The 21,333-nt window shown below is 43.8% G+C and overlaps 1 protein-coding gene across 5 annotated transcripts in view; it reads left to right on the top strand.

Moving 5' to 3' along the window:
- The window catches only part of mcf2a (MCF.2 cell line derived transforming sequence a), a 163,817-nt gene that overhangs the window by 59,868 nt on the left and 82,616 nt on the right, over positions 1–21,333 (top strand). For all 5 annotated transcript variants that reach the window (XM_080187797.1, XM_080187799.1, XM_080187798.1 and 2 more), the window contains 2 exons: positions 16,619–16,738; positions 18,619–18,735. In XM_080187797.1, the coding sequence (XP_080043923.1) occupies positions 16,619–16,738; positions 18,619–18,735 (237 nt within the window). The remainder of the gene's footprint in view (positions 1–16,618; positions 16,739–18,618; positions 18,736–21,333) is intronic.

Below are 21,333 nucleotides of genomic sequence, written 5' to 3'. Positions count from 1 at the left end.
AGGAGACATCTGGATGGGCACATGAATGGGGAGGAAATAGAGGGATATGGACCGAGTAAGGGCAGAAAGTTTATTTTTAGTTCAGTCAGGCATCATGATTGGCACAGGCTTGGAGGGCTGAAGGGCCTGTTCCTCTGCTGTACTGTTCTTTGTTTCGAAATCTGTAGTATTTTGCAATTGAAGTTGAGGTACCAATCAACTGTGATCTCATTGAATTGCAAACAGACTTATGGGGTTGAATATTCTTCCCCGATCAATATTCATAATTTTGAGTTCCAGAATGAGATGTGAATCTTGAAGATGTTAAAGTTGAGTCATTATATGACTAATGACTGGGTGAAGTATAGCAACATTACATTCATAGCAATGTCCTCTGGTGTTTCTAAGAGAACTGGAAATGCAATGTTTCAAATGACCTTTCATATGGAAACATGATTTAATGCTATGTGGGAAATGGGACTTTGAGGCTGAAAATAATGCTGTACCAAATCTCTGCTCAGGGAATTACATATGCGCTGCTACATTCCTGTATACAGGATTAATATTTGCACATATTTAATAAGGTTATATTCTGCATAAAAATAACACATACTGGAACAATGGGCTGGAATTTTCTCTCTGAGATTCAATTCAAAAATATGCCTATCTTGCTGCTATCAAGTTGCACTGAAATTTCCTGAGAATCTTATCAGAATGCATAACATGTAAATACCCATCGAATCCACACCAACACATGAGAATTTGATTTGATTTATTATTGTCACATGTATTAGTATACAGTGAAAACTATTGTTTCTTGCACGTTATGCAAAGGAAAGGAGAAAATGCAGAATGTAGTGTCACAGTTATAACTGAGGTGTAGAGAAAGATCAATTTAATACGAGATAGGTCCATTCTGATGGCAGCAGGGAAGAAGCTGTTCTTGAGTCGGTTGGCACGTGACCTCAGACTTTTGTATCTTTTTCCCAACAGAAGAAGGTGGAAGAGAGGAAGTCCGGGGTGCGTGGGTTCCTTAATTGTATTGGCTGCTTTTCGGAGGCAGTGAGAAGTGTAGACACCAGAACTTCCACCTAATCCCACTTGCCAGCACTTGGTTCATAGCCCTGAATGTTCAGATGTGCCAAGTCTTCATCCTGATATTTTTTAGAGGATGTGAGGCAACCCATCTCTACCACCCTCCCAGGCAGTGCATTCCATATTGTCACCACCCTCTGGGTAAAAAGGTTTTTCCTCACATCCCTCCCTAAACCTCCTGCCCTCACCTTGAATCTGTGTCCCCTTGTGACTTACTCTTCAACTAAGGGAAACAGCTGCTCCTTATTCACTCTGTCCATGTCTCTCATAATCTTGTACACCACAATCAGGTCACCCCTCAGTCTTCCCTACAGCAACAACTCAAGCCTACCCAATCTCTCTTCATAACTTGGATTTGATTTGATTTATTATTGTTACATGTATTAACATATAGTGAAAACTACTGTTTCTTGTGTGCTATACAGGCAAAACATACTGTTCATAGAGAAGGAAATGAGAGAGTGCAGAATGTAGTGTTACAGTCATAGCTAGGGTGTAGAGAAAGATCGACTTAATATAAGGTAAGTATTCAAAAGAGTGACAGCAGCAGGGAAGAAGCTGTTCTTGAGTCGACTGGTACGTGACCTCAGACTTTTGTATCTTTTTCCCGAAGGAAGAAGGTGGAAGAGAGAATGTCTGGGGTGCGTGGGGCCCTTAATTATGCTGGCTGCTTTGCAGAGGCAGCAGGAAGTGTAGACAGAGTCAGTGGATGGGAGGCTGGTTTGTGTGATGGATTGGGCTACATTTACAACCTTTTGTAGTTCCTTGTGGTCTTGGGCAGAGCAGGAGCTATACCAAGCTGTGATACAACCAGAAAGAATGCTTTCTATGGGTGCATCTGTAAAAGTTGGTGAGAGTCATAGCTGACATGTCAAATTTCCTTAGTCTCCTGAGAAAGTTGGTGGGCTTTCTTAACTATAGTCTCAGCATGGGGGAGACTAGGACAGGTTGTTGGTGGTCTGGACACCTAAAAACGTGAAGCTTTCGACCCTTTCTAGTTCGTCCCCATTGATGTAGACAATGGCATGTTCTCCTTTATGCTTTATGAAGTCGATGACAATCGCCTTCGTTTTGTTGACATTGAGGGAGAGATTAATGTCACTGCACCAGTTCACCAGATTCTCTATCTCATTCTTGTACCTTATCTCATTATTGTTTGAGATCTGTCTGCACTGTACAGATTCTACGATTCTATTCTATTAGTTCAGGATCATGCAACCAGAGAAGGTTTTCATTTTGTAATATTACATAAACTTGTGCTATAAAAATATCAAGTAGCAGAAATGCAGAAAGGGTCTCAGTTGGGTTTAGGGAGGTGGGGAGGAGAGGTAGCTTTGGGTCGGGTTAAGCTTTGGTGAGGGGGGAAGGGGCAGGATCAGTTTGGGTTCTGACAGGTGAGGGGGTGAGTGTCTGGCCTGGTGGTGGTGGGTGGGGAAAAAGTCCCCTGTGGAGGGAATTCTGTGGATTTGGGAGTTTCCATTGAGGAGGTTTAGTCTTTTGGGGCTGGAGTGAGTGTGTTTATGAGGGGAATTTAGGAATAGCACAGATTGTAAACAGCTAAAGTCCCACCTATTGTGTGTCAGTGAGTGTGTGTGAGTGTCAGTGAGTATGTGATTAGGAGGAGGTGAAACTTATAAAACTAAAATCTGACAAATCCCTGGTCTTCATGAGTTCTAAAAGTAAGAGTTGTAGAGATAGTGGGTGGGCTGGCTATGATTTTCCAAAGTTCCTTAGATTCAGGAATGATCCTATAGATTGAAAGCTGGCAAATGTTTCAAGAGAGATGAGGGAGAGCAAGTAGTCAACTTCAAGCTAGTTAGCCTAATGTCAGTTGTTGGAAAAACATTGGAATTTATTATTAAGGAAGTCTCCTCATTGCACTTGGAAAAGCAGAGTATGGTTACAACTAGCCAACATTGTTCTATTGAAGAGAAATCCTGTTTGATAAATTTCATCAAGTTTTTGGAGGATATAGTTAATAAGGTCAGTAAAGGGAAACAAATAGATTTGATTCAATTTATTATTGTCACATGTATTAGTATATAGCAAAAAGTATTGTTTCTTGCGTGCTATACAGACAAAGCATACTGTACATAGAGAAGGAAAAGAGAGAGTGCAGAATGTAGTATTACAGTCATAGCTAGGGTGTAGGAAAAGATCAACTTAATGCGAGGTAGGTCCATTCAGAAGCCTGATGGCAGCAGGGAAGAAGCTGTTCTTGAGTCAGTTGGTGCATGACCTCAGACTTTTATATCTTTTTCCCAGTGGAAGAGTATTTGTGGGAGTCATGGGGTCTTTGATTATGCGGGCTACTTTTCTGAGGCAGCAGGAAATGTAGACAGAGTCACTGAATAGAAGACTGGTTTGCGTGATGGACCAGGCTTCGTTCATGACATTTTGTAGCTTTTTGCAGTCTTGGACGGAGCAGGAGCCATATCAAACTGTGATACAACCAGAATGAATGCTTTCTATGGTGCATCTGTAAAAATTGGTGAGAATTGGAGTGGACATTTCCTTAGCCTTCTGAAAAATAGAGGCGCTGATGGGCTTTCTTAACTGCAGCCTCCGCATGGACGGACCAGGACAGGTTGTTGGTGATCTGGACGCCTAAAAAGTTGAAGCTCCCAACCAGTTCCACATTGTTGATGTAGGCAAGGGCATGTCCTCCACTACGCTTCCTGAAGTCGATGACTATCTCCTTCATTTTTTTGACATTGAGGGAGAGATTATTGTTGCTGCGCCAGTTCACCAGATTCTCTATCTCTTTCCTGTATTCTGTCTCGTCGTTGTTTGAAATCCGACCCACTACGGTGGTGTCATCAGCAAACCTGAAAATCGAATTGGAGGAGAATTTGGCCACGCAGTTACATGTAGTATACCTTAATTTCCATAAGACATTGGATAAGATACCATATAAAAGCTTTAAAGGCAACTTAAGGGCTCATGGAGTTGGGATAGTATATTCGCATGAGTAGAGGATTCTTTAACAGATGAAAAAGCAGACAATGGGCATAAATGGGAGTTTTTCAAGTTGGCAGGTTGTGAATAGTATCAGGCCGCAAGGGTCAGTTCTGGGACTTCAGCTATTTACAATCTGTATTATACATTTAGATGAAGAGACAGAGAATAATGTTTGCTGATGATACCAAGAAGATGGAGGAGGACACAGAGAGACCACAAAGAGATATAACAGGCCCAGTGAGTAGGCCACATGATGGCAGATAGAGAATAGATATTTTGGCCTTGGAGGGAGTGCAGAGGAGGTTTACTTGGCTGATTCCGGAGTTGAGGGGGTTGAACTATGAGGAGAGGCTGAATAAACTAGGCTTGTACTCGTTAGAGTTTAGAAGAATGAGGGGAGGTCTCATTGAGACGTATAAGATGTTGAATGAGATGGATAGGATAGAGGTGGAGAGGCTCTTCCCGCTCAGAAAGGACAGTAGGACTAGAGGGCACAGCCTCAAGATAAAGGGGGGGCAGTTTAGAACGGAGTTGAGGAGGAACTTCTTCACTCAAAGGGTGGTGAATCTCTGGAATTCTCTGCCCGTTGAAGTGGTGGAGGCTGCCTCGCTAAATATTTTTAAGACGCGGGTTGATAGGTTTTTGATAAGAGAGGGGATTACATAAGAACATAAGAAATAGGAGCAGGAGTAGGCCATCTAGCCCTTCGAGCCTGCCCCGCCATTCAATAAGATCATGGCTGATCTGTTGTGGCTCAGTTCCACTTTCCCGCCCTCTCCCCATAACCCTTAATCCCCTCTCTTATCAAGAACCCATCAACCCGCTTCTTAAAAATATTTAGCGAGGCAGCCTCCACCACTTCAACGGGCAGAGAATTCCAGAGATTCACCACCCTTTGAGTGAAGAAGTTCCTCCTCAACTCCGTTCTAAACCGCCTCCCCTTTATCTTGAGGCTGTGCCCCCTAGTCCTACTGTCTTTTTTGAGCGGGAAGAGTCTCTCCACCTCTATCCTATCCATCCCATTCATCATCTTATACGTCTCAATGAGATCTCCCCTCATTCTTCTAAACTCTAACGAGTACAAGCCTAGTTTATTCAGCCTCTCCTCATAGCTCAATCCCCTCAACTCCGGTATCAGCCTAGTAAACCTCCTCTGCACTCCCTCCAGGGCCAAAATATCCTTGCGCAGGTGCGGCGCCCAAAACTGCACACAGTACTCCAGCTGCGGCCTCACCAATGCCCTATACAGCTGATTAAGGGTTATGGGGAGAGGGCGGGAATGTGGAACTGAGCCACGACAGATCAGCCATGATCTTATTGAATGGCGGGGCAGGCTCGAGGGGCTAGATGGCCTACTCCTGCTCCTATTTCTTATGTTCTTATGTTCTTATGGATTATTCACTTTGATCACTTTTTTAAAAGGTATGAAATTTGTGAATGTTGATGTTCAAGGAGACTAGAATGTGCTGGTACAAGGAATGTAGAAACTTAGCAGGTAGGTGCAGCAAACAATGAGAGAGGCAAACTGCCTTTCTTGCAGGGCATTCAAGCACAGGAATGAAGAAGTCTTGCTGCAATTATACAGCATTTTGCTGAGTATCTGGAATATTGTGTGCTGTTTCGGTCTCCACATTTAAGAATGAATATACTCACATTGGAGGTGGTACAACAAATATTTTCCAGATTGATCCCTGGGATGAGGGGGTTGCCCTATAATGAGAGGCTGAGTAAATTGGGTCGATATTCTATGGAGTTTTGGAAAATGAGGGGCAATCTCTTTGAAACCTACAGAATTCTCAAGAGGCTCGATAGGGTGGAGCTGAGAGATTGTTTCCATTGTTCGGGGAATCTAAAACGGGGGGCACAGTCTCTGCACAAAGGGACAAGCAAATAGGACTGAGATGAGGAGAAATATTTTCACTCAAAGGGTTGTGAATCTTTGGAATTCTCTCCCCCAGAGGATTGTAGGTGCTCCATCAATGAATATTTTAAAGGCTGCGATAGGCAGAATTTTCATCGCTCAGGAAATAAAGGGATATGGGGAATGGGCAGAAAATGGAGTCAGAGCCCAAGATCAGCCATGATTGTATTGAAAGGTGAAGCAGATTCAATGGACTACAGAATTTTTTCCTGCTCCTAATCCTTGTGTTCTTTCGATAATAGTCATGATGTGGGTATGCTGGCGTTGGACTGGCGTAAACACAGTAAAAAGTCTGACAACACCAGGTTTTAATCCAACCGATTTATTTGATAGTAAACGCACAAGCTTTCGGGGTTAGTTCACCTGACGAAGGGACTAACCCCGAAAGCTTGTGCGTTCTTTTGATAAAACAGCTTACTTGATTGGCACCCCATCCAACACCTTAAACATTCACTGCCTCCACCACAGATGCACAGTGGCAGCAGTGTGTACCATCTACAAAATGCACTGCAGCAACTCAAGAAGGCTCCTTCAACAGCATCTTCCAAACCTCCAACCTCTACCAACTCAGAGGACAAGGACAGCAGATGGATGGAAAGACTAAAATGTTGCCGAGCAGGTCACTCAGTCAGTTGTATCAAACTGCTATGAAGAAGACTAAAAGCACTATACAGTATAAATGATACCGTGTATAGTTTGACCAGAGCCTGATACAATCTGATCATTAACATTTTGCGATTTATCCTCCCCTGCCTGTCTGGTTGTTTCATTCAACACCTGATTAGCTTTACTGATTGCCTGTCGGAATTGGTTTGATATATTTAATTCGATATATTTTAATCTATCCACAATTATCTGACTCCTGGGCTGTGTTGGGTTTCACCTTTTGTTATTGTGAAGTGTGACACACAGAAGGGAGGAAAGCATCTTACTCATACCCAGTGAACGGTGCTGAAATTAAAAATGACCATGAAGCTTTCAAATTGTCCTAAAAACCCAACTGACTCCCACATGTCCTTGAGGAAAGGAAGCCTGCTGCCCAAACAAGCCTGTTTCTACACGTGACTCCTGAGCCACAGGCGGCATGGTGACACAGTGGTTAGCACTGCTGCCTCACAGTGCCAGAGACCGGGGTTCAATTCCAGCCTTGGGTCGCTGTCTGTGTGGAGTTTGCACGTTCTCCCCATGTCTGCGTGGATTTCCTCCAGGTGTTCTGGATTCCTCCCACAATCCAAAGATGTACAGGTTAAGTTGACTGCAAAATTGCTTTTAGTGTCCCAAGGTGTCTAGGATTAGCCATGTGGGATTACAAGGATATTGAATGGGAAAGGGCCCGGTTAAGATACCCTGTCGAAGCGTTGGTGCAGACTCGATGGGCTGAATGGCTTCTTCTGCACTGTAGAGAGCTGAACCAGCAATTCAGCTGAATCAACCTGTTACCACCACCTACACTCCCATCCACCCCCTGCACTCCTCCATCCACCACACCCCCACCCCCTACCCCACCATCCCCATCATCCTGCCCCCCACACCTCCACCCCAACCCCCTCACTCCACCCTCCCACCACCCCCATCTTCCACCGCACCCCAACATTGCCCCCACCCTCCCATTCCCCCCACCCTCACCCCACCACCTTCTTGGGGTAGCAAAGGATGGAGAATAAGTGCCAGCTTTGTCAGTGACACCCACACTATGAGCACAAATAGAAAGTGTACAGTGTGTTATCTTTGACATTTTAAGAGTTGGTGAGTAGGAGAAAGCTACTTTAACATGCAGTGCTTTTCACAAATACCTCTTCATGGTTCTGTCACCCTCTTATACTGTGGCAATTTCAGAACTGTGGTTGCAGTTATATACTCTGCACCCTCAACAATTGTAAAGGGACAATCACTGATGCACAGCAGTGAAAGTCACTGCCGGTGATATATTTGTATAACAATTTGTTCCAAATTTCTATCCCCACCATTTTACTGGCTCCCTTAGCTCAAATAAATCAATTGATGCTTTGGTTATATAAATATCAAAATAGCATTTGATATGATCACATTCAGGCAGCAGGAGGTAACACTGCCAACAGTAATATTATGCAGTTGAATCTGTTACCTTGTTTTGTACATACTGAAGTGGTGTATGTTACAGTTCACTCTGGGAATCTGAGTTACTGTGGGTACACCTTTACACACAACCTGAAGTTTCTGTCCCAGAAGCTCAAATGCTACCCACTGCACCACACAACATCCTGCTGGAATAATGTGTACTATGTACAAGATGCACTGCAGGAACTCGCCAAGGCTCCTTAGGCAGCACTTTCCAAACTATACTGGGTTCACTTCCTGGCTTGGGTCACTCTCCATGTGAAGTTTGCACGTTCTCTCCGTGTCTATGTGGGTTTCCTCCAGGTGCTCTAGTTTCCACTAACAGTCTGAATGATGTGCTGGTTAGGTACATTGACCATGCTAAATTCTCCCTCAGTGTACCCCAACAGGTGCTGGTGTGAAGTTATACGAATGAAGTAGTGACATGATGGGAAAGTTGGTCAAGTATTTGGTACAAAATAAGGAAAGCTGATCAAGCTATTCCAAAATGCCTGACCCCTGTAAGACCTGATAAGGCTGACTCCACATAACCTAGGGCTGTATGAGTGAGACAAGATAAGGTCAGGGATGAAGGAGTCACCGACCTTCTTCTGTTCTATCAAAGGACAAGGTAAAGGTATGACTGATGAGACAAAGAGTTCTAGGTCAGCAGGTTGTACCATGATTTATGACATTGCTTATGACGCTATAACTGATTGAATCCCTGAATAAGCTGTGGTCACACAAACTGATAATGATTATGTATAAATATTGAATTGATTCTTTATGTAGGCGCAGACTTGAGTAAGAATTAGCAAGTCGTAACAACGGCTCTCTGAACTCAAGTTTTTGCCAATACTGCATGCAGTCTTTCGGCAATAATGACAAGTTGTTTTTGTTGGAACGAACTTTGTTGAGTCTTCCGTAGTCAAGAAGCAGGAAAATTTCCACTTCAGCACTGGAGTATGACAACTAGGGGATTTTCACAGTAACTTCATTGCAGTGTTAATGTAAGCCTACTTGTGGCTAATAAATAAACTTTACTTTAAGACTCAAATCCCAGCCATCTAGAAGGATAATACCAATGGACTCATGGGACCCGGAGTTTCCCCTCCAAGCCACTCATCGTCCTAACTTGGAAATATATCACTGTTCCTTCATTGTCACTGAGTTAGGATCAGCACTGTGGGTATACCAATACCACAGGGACTGCAGCAGTTCAAGTACGAAGCTCACCACCACCTTCTCAAGGGCAGTTAGGGATAGGTCATAAATTCTGGCCTAACCAGCGACATTCACATCCTGCAAATGAATGGAAAAAGAATATTTCAGGATTAGAGGATTTAGTTTTCAGTGACCAAGGCAGGGAAAGATAGAGTTGCACAGACTCTAACCTGACCTTGTCGGGCTATGGCTAATTTTCCCTCTGTACACGGATCCATCAGAGCCTCATTGCTGCTTTTTCTTTCTCTCTCTTTATCTCTCTCCCTCTCCCTCTGTCTCTCTCTGTCTCTCTCATAGTGGACATTCTCTAATTGTTTTAATAAATCAAACAGATTTTTGACATTATCAAGCAGTATATTCCAATCTGGATCACTACTGTTGCCCAGTGCAGAAATAGAATCTGGATTAAATAGACATTTGTGTTGAGAATCTGCAAATGAGTGATCTATGATGTATTAAATTTGTGTTTGCTGTTAACTGAGATAGCTTCACTCAAAACATCAACAACTTACACAACCCAATAAAACATCCCATGATGCTCTACGGGAACATTGTAAAGCAAAATTTGACACTGAACCAGATGGGATATTAGGGCAGGTGACTAAATATTTGATTGAAGAGAAAGATTTTAAAGAGCATCTTACAGGAGGAGAGAGATAGAGGCAAAAGGGTTGGGGAAGGAATCCCAGAACTTGGAGCTCAGGCAACTGAAGGCACAGGAGTGATCAAATAGTGGAGTGATTAAAGTTGAAGATGTTGAAGAGACCTGTTTACAATCATACAAACGAGGAACAAGGGAAGGTCACTCAGCCCCTCGGGCCTGCTCCACCATTCAAAATGATAATGGCCAAACTGATTGTAACCTCAACTCCACATTCCTGCCTGTCCCGATAATCTTTCAGCTCCTTTCTTATCAAGAATCTATATAGCATTGCTTTAAAAGTATTCAAAGAATCTGCTTCCACTGTCTTTTGAAGAAGAGAGCTTCGAAGATTCAAGACCGTTTGGGAGTAATAATTCCTCCTCACCTCTGCTTTAAAATGGGCAACAATATTATTTTTAAACAATGACCTGGATTCTGCCACAAGAGGAAGTAGCATTTCTACATCCATCTTGTCAAAACCTCTCAGGGCCCTTCATGTTTTACTCAAGTCGCCTCTTCCTCTTCCAAACTCCAGTGTTTACAAGTCCAGCCTTTCCTCATAAGACAACTGTTCCAGGTATTAGTCTGGTAAACCTTTTTTGAACTGTTTCCATTACGTTTACATCTTTCCTTAAAATAAGGAGGTGGATACCATACACAGTGTTCCAGATGTGGTGCCACAATGCCCTGTATAACTGAAGCGTAATCTACCTATTCTTGTAATCAATTCCTCTCACAATCAGCAGTAATATTCTATTAGCTTTCCAATTTACTTGCTGTACCTGCATACTAACCTTTTGTGATTCATGCACTGGGACACATAAATCCCTTTGCATCTCAGAGCTCTGCAATCTCTCACCATTTAAACAATCTCTTTTGTTATTCCTTATGCCAAAATGGACAATTTCACATTTTCCTACATTATACTTCATGTATCAGATCTTTGCCCACTCACTTAACCTAACCCAATGTAGACTTGAATTAGGAAGGGCTGGGAGATTAGGGACACAAGATCATGGAGGACTTTGACAATAAGGGTGATCATTTTACGATTGAGGCATGTGAACTAGGATGTGGAAGCAGCATTTTGGATGACTCCAGGTTCACTGAAACGAAGGGAGACCAGTCATGAGTATAATGGAATAGTCAAGTCTAGATCTTTAACCTTTCCCAGCTCTTATGAAAGCCCTTCAGTTCAAATGGTTAACTCTGTTTCTCTCTGTTCAGACTCTGCCATACCTGTGGAGTATTTCCATCGTTTTCTGTTTTCGTTTTGATCTGTATTCTGCTTTGCAAAAGGTCTGGTTCTTTTTCAGCCTGTTGCCAGGGAGAGGGATGGAGAAGGTAGCCAGGAAATGAAGTTTGGGAGAGAGGGAAGAGCAATGGCTGTCGTCTTCCCAATATTTAATTTGAGGGAATTTCTGCTCCTCCAGCAGTGGATGTTGAGGAAGCAGTCTGATATTTAGCAACGTGAGGAGTTTGAGAGGTGGTGGTGGGGTAGGTCTCATTAACCTAATGCACTTGTCTGGGCTGATGTCACCAAGGGGTAGTGTTAGATGAGAAACAGGTGGACAAGGATAGATTATTGGAGGACACCAGAGATAATGGTGTGGGAACTGGAGGAGAAGCTATTGAGAGTCATTCTCTGGTCAGGATTGGACAGATGAACTTGGAACCAGGTGAGAACAGTCCCACTCGGCTGGACAACAGGGGCTCAAAGAGGGGGGTGTGGTCAACAGTGTCAAAGGTTGCAGACATGTCAAGAAGGATGAGGAGGAAAAGATTACTTTTCGCACAGTCACATTGGCATTTATGACTAGGGTAAGGAAAAAACCTTTGGAAAATTCCAAATCCCTCAGGCAATGCAAACCAGTCCAGGAGACAAAATGACCATAAGAACATAAGAACATAAGAAATAGGAGCAGGAGTAGGCCATCCAGCCCTTCGAGCCTGCCCCGCCATTCAATAAGATCATGGCTGATCTGTCGCTGCTCAGTTCCACTTTCCCGCCCTCTCCCCATAACCCTTAATCCCCTCTCCTATCAAAAACCCATCAACCCGCGTCTTAAAAATATTTAGCAAGGCAGCCTCCACCACTTCAACGGGCAGAGAATTCCAGAGATTCACCACCCTTTGAGTGAAGAAGTTCCTCCTCAACTCCGTTCTAAACCGCCCCCCTTTTATTCGCCCAGCCTATCTAGATCCTTCTGCAGACTCTCCACACTCTCCGCACAATTTGCCGTTCCCCCAATCTTGGTGTCATCAGCAAATTTCGACACTCTACACTCGGTTCCCTCCTCCAGATCATCTATATAAATGGTAAAAAGCTGAGGCCCCAGCACCGACCCCTGGGGCACTCCACTAGTCACCATCCGCCAATCCGAATAGCACCCATTGACCCCCACTCTCTGCCTCCTATTTGACAACCAATCCTCTATCCACGCTAACACCCTACCCCTATACCATGTCACCTATAAAGGCACCAGCCTTATTTACAATGTGATCACTTGTCAGTCCAGCTTTCTTGAGGGTGACACGGATAGTTAGTGTCCACCAGAAAGACTGACAACATTTTCCAAGGACTCACTACTGTCTGGGAAAAGGTTGTGGCACATATTTAATATACACATAGTGATCACCACCACAAAAATAAATGTCACCTAATTAGCTTCTCTGCTCGAATACACTGTTCATTATTCATTGTGACCAAGAGGACAGAATGATTATATTGTAGGAATTTATCAGTAACTGATAAAACCTTGCTGAGTAATTCTCTCCCAGCAGATTGCTTAGTGTAACAAGCCCTTGTTTCAACAGACCTGCAATGTTGCAGTACTTATCCTGGGACCCTGATGTTTACTTGCATTCAGGCCAATCTGCACTTACCCTCCATCTTTTATGAGGGTTCTTCTTGAATGTACTGACTGTTTTATGAAGATTCACTTCACAGCTGTCTGGTAAATTGGTTTATAAAGTGGGGTCCCAGGCAATGGAAATCTGTGAGGTCATCATATTTCTGTTGATAATCTGATGCAGCACTGAGGCAATGCGGCACTGTCAGAGGGGCCACCTTTTGGTTGAGATTTTAAACTGAGACTCATTCGGACCTGAGCCGAATGAGCTGAGTGCCCACTGTGCACAGAAGGTCAAGGGCATCCTCCCCAGTGTCCTGGACTAATACTTGTTGTTCAGCCCATATTACATTGCTGCGGTTTGTGTAAACTTGATCTGCTCCAATTGACTCCCATGTTACCTACATTACAACAATAATCACACTGCAGAAGTATTTCATTGAGCATAAAGTGCTGTGCCAATGAGCCTTCATCATAAGCGTTCCAACTAAGTTGTTGACCCTCCCCCACACCTCTCCCCTCCCCCCACCCACTCACCCCCTCCTACCTTAGGCCTTTGTAGTGATGGATCCATGACTTGCTCTTTAGCGAGGTCCAGACCTGTAGGAAGCAGGGGATCAGAGAGTGGGGTCAAACACTGCAGCTCCTGCCATTCTCTGGTCAGACTTCCACTTACTCTGTCATCACACTGAAAGAACATTGGCAGAATCCTGGAGAAACGTCTGGAGTTTCTGCTGGAAATGGAAAATTTTATCAGGAAAGTTTCATCCTAAAGTATCCAGCCTGGATCCGAGAAGGAATAAAGAATTTTCTTAATGACTTCTGAAAATGTATGTATTTGCTTTCTCGCTTGGACTCGGAGGACCTTCAGCTTGTGATTCCTTCCCCCTGCTCCAGATTTGAAATTGAAGGAACCTAAATTGGCTCCACAGGCTGCAAAGGTAGAGTAAGTTCAGTAAGAGGGCAGGAGAGTGCATAGCTTCAGTTAGGCAGGAGTTCATTCGGAGATCATGGCCAGAATTTTACTACCACCCCCAACTGGGCGTGGGTAAGGTGAGCAGAATAGAATTCTCCATTGACCCAGGGTGGGATTTTATGAGCCCTGCCTGAGCAAGGTTGTGAAATCCCGGCCCATGAGTTCCTCGGCTAAGAATGGGAGCTGCTGGTGGAGAGGGGACACTGGGACACCTGGGACCATGTGAAAAATGGCAGCAACCATCTAAATCCTTAACCAATGAGATTTAAGCATTGAGAAAGAACTGGAGGAAGAAAATTGGGTGAATTAAAGTCAGAACAGATTCAAAAAGAGAAATAAAGAGAGGGAAAGAAATATATTATCACAAACAAAAAACTCAAAGAAAATTTTAAAAATTGATTTAAAAACAAACTCTAGCAACAACTTTCTAGCTGCAGGAATGAGACTTCTGTGTTTCAATTGCTTTTTTTTCTAGGGCTGGGAATTTGAGTTCCAGACCATAAATCTCATCACGAAAAGGGACTTTACAACATGAAATATCAGTTTTAAAATCTCAACTGGTTTAATTCATATTTATGACATAGCTTGAGTGATTTATTTAAGCTCATGGGAAGGTTGAGGGTGAGCTGCTGTGTTTTTGAAGCTATACAGGTTATCAGAGTAGAGTTCAGAGAGAAATCAGGAGGCCAAAAAGAGGACAGGAGATTGCTTTGGCAGATAAGGCAAAGGAGGATTCAATAAGCTTCAACAAATACATAAAGGGCCAAAGAGTAACTAGAGAGAGAGTAGGGCCTCTTAAGGATCAACAAGGTCATCTATGTGTGGATCCATAAGAGATGGGTGAGATCCTAAATGAATATTTCTCGTCAATATTTACTGTTGAGAAAGGCATGGATGTTAGGGAACTTGGGGAAATAAATAGTTGTGTTTTGAGAAGTGTACATATTACAGAGAAGGAGGTGCTGGAAGTCTTAAAGCGCATCAAGGTAGATAAATCCCTGGGACCTGATGAAGTCAGGACATTGTGGAAGGCCAGGGAGGAAATTGCAGGTCCCCTAGCAGAGATATTTGAATCATTGACAACCACAAGTGAGGTGCCTGAAGCTTGGAAGGTGACAAATGTTGTGCCTTTGTTTAAAAAGGGCTGCAGGGAAAAGCCTGGGAACTACAGGCCAGTCAGCCTAACATCTGTAGTGAGTAAGTTATAGAACATAGAACATTACAGCGCTACAGGCCCTTCGGCCCTCGATGTTGCGCCGACCAGTGGAACCAATCCAATGACCCTCTAACCTAAACTATTCCAATGTTATCCATATGCCTATCCACAGACCATTTGAACGCCCTTAAAGTTGGCGAGTCCACAACTGCTGCAGGCAGGGCATTCCACGACCTTACTACCCTCTGAGTAAAGAACCTACTTCTGACATCCGTCATATAATTACCACCCCTTAATTTGAAGCTATGTTCCCTTGTGTTAGCCATCACCATCCAACGTAAAAGGCTCTCACTGTCCACCCTATCCAATCCTTTGATCGTCTTGTATGCAAAGTTGTTAGAAAGTATTTTGTGAGACAGGATCTACAGGCATTTAGAGAGGCAAGGACTGATTAGGCACAGTCAGCATGGCTTTGTGAGTGGAAAATCATGTCTCATGAATTTGAGTGAGTTTTTTGAAGGAGTAACCAAGAAGGTAGATGAGGGCAACACAGTCAATATTGTCTACATGGACTTTAGCAAGGCCTTTGACAAGGTACCGTGTAGTAGGATGTTGCATAGGTTAAATCTTATGGGATCCAGGGTGAGATAGCCAATTGAATACAAAATTGGCTTGCTGACAGAAGGCAGATAGTGGTTGTAGAGGGTTGTTTTTGAAACTGGAGCCCTGTGACCAGTGGTGTGCCTCTTGGATCAGTATTGGTTCCACTGTTACTTGTTATTCGTATTAATGATTTGGATGAGAATTTAGGAGGCATGGTTGCTAAGTTTGCAGATGACAAAAGATTGATGACATAGTGGACAGTGAAGAGTTATCTAAGATTGCAATGGGATCTTGATCAACGAGGCCAGTGGGCTGATGAACGGCAGATGGAGTTTAATTTAGATAAATGCGATGTGATGCATTTTGACAGATCGAACAAGGGCAGGATTTACTCAGTTAATGGTAGGGTGTTGGGCACAGTTATAGAACAAAGAGATCTAAGGGTACAGGTTCATAGATTCTTGAAAGTAGAGTCACAGATGGACAGTGTGATGAAGAAGGCATTCGGCATGCCCAAAAGGTCTTGGGTTGATTTTGTAATTTTAATTCTTTTGTGCAGCACAGTGGCACAGTGGTCAGCACTGCTGCTTCACAGAGCCAGGGATTCAGGTTCAATTTCCAGCTTGGGTCACTGTCTGTGTGGAGTTTGCACATGCTCCCCATGTCTGCATGGGTTTCTTCTGTGTGCTCCAGTTTCCTCCCACAGTGCAAACATGTGCGGGTTAGGTGGCTTAACCATGCTAAATTTCTCCTTAGTGTCAGGGGGACGAGCTGGGGTAAATGCATGGGGTTATGGGGATAGGGATTGTGGTTGGCTCGATGTGCCACATGCCCTCCTTCTGCACTGTCAGGATTCTATGATTTTATGATTCTTCGCGATAATGGGGATGAGCAATAAAGACTAACCTAGCCAGCAACACCCGCATCCTCTGCATGGACATAAAGGTTTATTTGGGCATGGAGTTAAATGGAATCCAGGCAAACATGTCAATGTGCAATTTTGCTGGGTGGGTTTGTGTGCTGTAGAATCCAGTTATTTAACCATCAAATCTGCCTCCACCACAGGAATCTGCTCGGAATTGTCAGATACTGTTGTACATGAAATGAACATTCTTCATGTTGTTCTCCCTAGGCCACTTGTCCAGAAAACCTGCAGCTGGTTCTGGTACTGCGACCAACTGGATTCTTCCAACGCGCCATCTCTGACATTAGCTTCCGATTCAATCAGGATGACTTTATCCTGAAGCTGCCGGTAAGTCTTCCCTCTGTTTCCTAGAGGCACCTTTCCCATTGGTGACTCTCTGTGTCAACCCCAGTGTCTCTCTCTCTGTCTCTGTTTCTCCACCCCTGTCTCTGTCTGTTTCGGGGGGGGAGCGATTTCACCATTTTTTTTCTGGGCTGGGCAGACCTGAAACTGGGACAATTTCAGATCCATCTTTTGGGTGTGTTTTCAGGCCCCCATACGCACTCTGCCTGCAAAAATATCAACAAGCCTGTTGCTTGCTGCAGAAGCCTGTGGATGGGACATAATGCGCCTGAAACTGTGCAGAGGGAGGTAGTGCGCATGTGCAGGTCAGAAAAGGGGGTGGTCGCAGACGATTGAGCGCCAGGCTCGCTAAGCAGATGTTAAATAACATTAAAATAAATTTATACGCATTAACCTGCCTCTCGCCCATTTCCAACAAGAGGCTGACTGTGCTGGAAATGCTGCGCTCATAAAATGGCAGCGGTCGCGAAAACCGATGCCCATCACACAAAGCGCTTTACACCCAACTTTACCATCATGTCACGATGCAATAGTAAAATCACCCCCTTGGTCTCTCTCTCTGGCTGGAATCTTATCACCATTCACACCAAGGGGACTTTCCCATTCGGCTACAGCGAACGGAGAGTTGGCTGGTCGCCAAGTTCTCCAACCTTGCTGCAGCGGGAGCTTGCCGTTAGTGCCCTCTGTCTGTTTCTTTCTCTCTGTCTCTGTCTCTCACTCTCTGTCCATCTGTCTCTCTCTCTCTCTCTCTGTCTGTCTGTCTCTGTCTCCCGCTGTCTATCTGCCTCTGTCTCTCTGTCGCTGTCTCTCTTGCTCTTTATCTCTGTCTCTGTCTCTCTCTCTCGCTCTCTATCACTGTTTCTCTCTCTGTCTCTCTGTCACTGTTTCTCTCTCTGTCTGCCTCTCTCTATCTCTGCCTCTCTCTCATTCTCCCTCTCTCTCGCTCGCTGTCCCTGTTTCTCTCTATCTCTCTCTGTCTCTGTCTGTCTCTGTCTCTCTTTCTTTCACTCTCTGTCTGTCTCTGTCTCTGTATCTCTCTCACTCTCTGTCTCTGTCTGTCTCTCCTTCCTTGTCTCATCTCAATCTCTGTTTTATGTGACTGAATCACTTGCTGCCTATCTCTCTCTTGTGAATTTCTCACTCTTTCTGTTTCACTCTCTGGCCGGGATTTTCTAGCCCTGTCCATTGCCAGATTATCCAGTCCTGTCAAAAATCAATGGCCTGCTGCACACCCTCCCCAGTATGGGTCCCAGTCTCTGTCCCTCTCACTCTCTCTCTGCCCTCTCTCTCCATCTTTTGCATTCTTAGGTGGTGATCCAACAAACAAAATTCTAAATGCCGACAGAGTGTAAAAATGGGAGAATCGCGACTATTGCATATTCCCTTCTCTTAATTTACACCCATTCTGATAATAATCTGTCTTCCTATTTTTGCTGCCAAAGTGGATAACCTCACATTTATCCACATTGTACTGCATCTGCCATGCATCTTCGCACACACTCAGCCTGTCCAAATCATGCTGAAGCTTCTCTGCATCCTCCTCACAGCTCACTCACTTTGTATCATCTGCAAATTTGGAGATAGTACATTCAGTTCCTTCATCTAAATCATTAGAATATAAAGTGAATAGCTGGGGTCCCAGTACTGATCTCTGTGGTAGTCGCTGCCTGCCATTTGGAAAATGATCCATTCATTCCTACTCTTAGTTTCCTGTCTGCCAACCAGTTTTCTATCCATCTCAATACAATACCCCAGCACTAAAGAAATGCGCAGGTTATCTTTAGATCACCCATTCTGTATCTCTTGCTGAAAGTGCAGGCTCCTTTCTGAAAAGTGTGGTGTGGTTCCATCTGCTTTTCCTACAGGTTGTGATGCTGAATTCAGTCACAGAACTGTTGAAGTATATTGATGAAACTCATCTGACTCACGAGTTTGGGGGCACCCTTGACTACTGTCACAACGAATGGATCCTATTCCGCACTGTAAGTATGACACATTGTGGGAGACAAGTGATTACAGCAGTAACTCCAGCAAAACATTACCATCAATCAGTATTTGATAGGGTACATGTAGAGAACTGGGGTCCACAAAATACAAGACAGTTAAGAACACATTCATCCAGAAAGTGCTGAGAAAGTATATCTTGCTGCTGCAGGGAGTTGTTGAAGTGAATAGCATATAGATCATAGATATAGTTAATGGAAAACTAGACAACAAAGAACAAAGAACAACACAGCACAGGAAACAGGCCCTTCAGCCCCACAAGCCCGCGCTGCCCATTTTAACACTCAGTGAGTGCCTCATTCCAATCCTTCCTCTACCTACGACTTTTGTCTACAGAGTTTGAGACTAGATGAGACTAGATGAGGGAGACAGGATAGAATTATAGAATTTTACAGAACTCAAGGAGGCCATTCAGCCCATTATAACTTCTGTTGGCTATTTGAAAAAGCAACCCAGTTGGTCCCACTCCTCCATTCTTTCAGTTTAGCTCTGCAATCTTTTTCTCTTCAGAAATTAAAGTATACGTCAATGGGATTAGAGGGTCAAAGGAGGTAGCATAAATCCTAGCATCGACCAGTTGGGTCAAATGGCCTGTTTCTTTGCTGTGAAATTCTGTTTAGTCCTGTGGGACATTTGCAAGTCTTGGCCCAATTTAACTGCTTGAAATGAGTTCAGGCAATTCAACACCTGTGTTTCTGGTGTTTGATTTAAGGAGAGTAAGTTGTGATTGATGGTTTCCATGGTGACTGCTGAAACTCATGATTCTTAAACCCTTAATTTATTGAACTATGTGCAGTCATCAAGGTTTGTTCCTGATGGTATTTGTGTGACAAAACATTCTCTTTGGCTCTCTTTATGTCTCTATCATTTAACAGTGGTCCAATTGACTTCGAACTGATGAGTTAAAATGAAGGAATGTCAACTAATTGGGTTTGTATGTGACAATAATTTTAAGTCAATAATCAGAAGAAGACGAGGCAGGGTGTGGGGAACAATATAATTTAACTGGTCTGAGATGTAAATACTTTGATATCACCTACACTCACGTTCAGGCTGACAAGGTCAATGTTATGAAGTTCTGCTCCCAGTTTAAAGTCTCACCCACTGGGATTAGATTCCCAGAATTTGTATGTGGTCCCAGCTGGTAACTGGGAATGCGACCTTGGGAAATAAATATTTGTGCATTGTAGTTTGATGTTGGGCATCCTTGGCTAGAACTGTTTTGGGTATGCAACCTTAATTCATGTCCATAAACACTGTTGCCCTTTTCCTCCAAAACATTGATTGTAAATTTCTAAGTCTTTGGAGCTTCGATAATATAAATTGTATTCTGTATAAATTGACCTCAGTCCTGCCAAGACACATGTAAATAAATGCAAAGCCTGATTGACCCACATTTTACCAAAGCGTTCGACTTCAAAAGCACAGAACAATGATGCATAATTAATCACAGAAGGCTGTAATGAGCCAACGATTTCCACTATTCTAGTCTCAGAAACAAAGCACAGCAAGATTTCTGTAGTCTTATCTGTCTTATTGCAAGGTTTTATGAGGGAAAGTCAGCGGTTCTTGGTGTTTGCTTCAGCGTTCACAGGCGCAGATTGGGGGCGCCACGGTGGGATCCAGGTTCAATTCCCAGCTTGGGTCACTATCTGTGCGGAGTCTGCACATTCTCCCCGTGCCTGCGTGGGTTTCCTCCGGGTGCTCCGATTTCCTCCCACAGTCTGAAAGACGTGCTGATTAGATGGATTGGCCACGCTAAATTCTCCCTCAGTGTATCTGACCAGGTGCCGGATTGTGGCAACTGGGGCTTTTCACAGTAACTTGACTGCAGTGTTAAAGTAAGCCTACCTGTGACACTATTAAATAAATAAATTTTAAACAATGTTCATTAATAATGAAATGCGATGTAAAATTCAGCTTCTAAACCAGTGGTGGTCAACTTGCAGCCTCTCCAGCTCATTACTGAAAAGACCAAAGTTATTGTCTTCAGCACTGAGCACGTGGCTCTGTACTCTCCCCGACTCCATCCAACTGCTCATTGCCTCAGGCTGAACCAGACCATTCTCCCTTCCTCCAGCCCATAATCTCTGCTCTTAGTCTCCCATCAGCCCCACTCTGGCAAACCAAAAAGATCAATTCCTCAATCTTACAGCTCTCATTCTCACCCTTCATGTTCTTACTCTGTGACCCTCTCCATTCCTGTGTCTCTGATGCCTCACACATTCCCTCCCCCTTTGCCTCAGCACTAACAGGCAGGTCTGAGCTACCTGAATCCCACCTCCCTGCCTCACAATGATTCTGTAATTACAATCATTGTTTGAATAAATCAAAGGCTTTGATGACACCTATTTGGTGTCTTTTTTTTCTCATCTATGGCTGCTTTCTCTCTGTGCTTCAGAACTAGACCCAGTTTGTAGCAAGTGCTGCATCTCTGAACAACTGATAAAATCTTGATTTGTGTTTTAATCCCCCTCTCCCCAGCTTTAACTAGCATCAAACATGGAAGATCTCAGCTTAGCTTGGAGAGGTTTCAATTTTCACTGGAAAACTGTGTCCTGGGCGGCACGATGGCA

The sequence above is a fragment of the Carcharhinus amblyrhynchos genome, chromosome 4, assembly GCF_965287045.1.
Source record: "Carcharhinus amblyrhynchos chromosome 4, sCarAmb.v2.hapA, whole genome shotgun sequence".
NCBI lineage: Eukaryota > Metazoa > Chordata > Chondrichthyes > Carcharhiniformes > Carcharhinidae > Carcharhinus > Carcharhinus amblyrhynchos.
The sequence above is the reverse complement of the archived record's forward strand: the minus strand, read 5'-3'. Positions and strand labels throughout refer to the sequence as shown.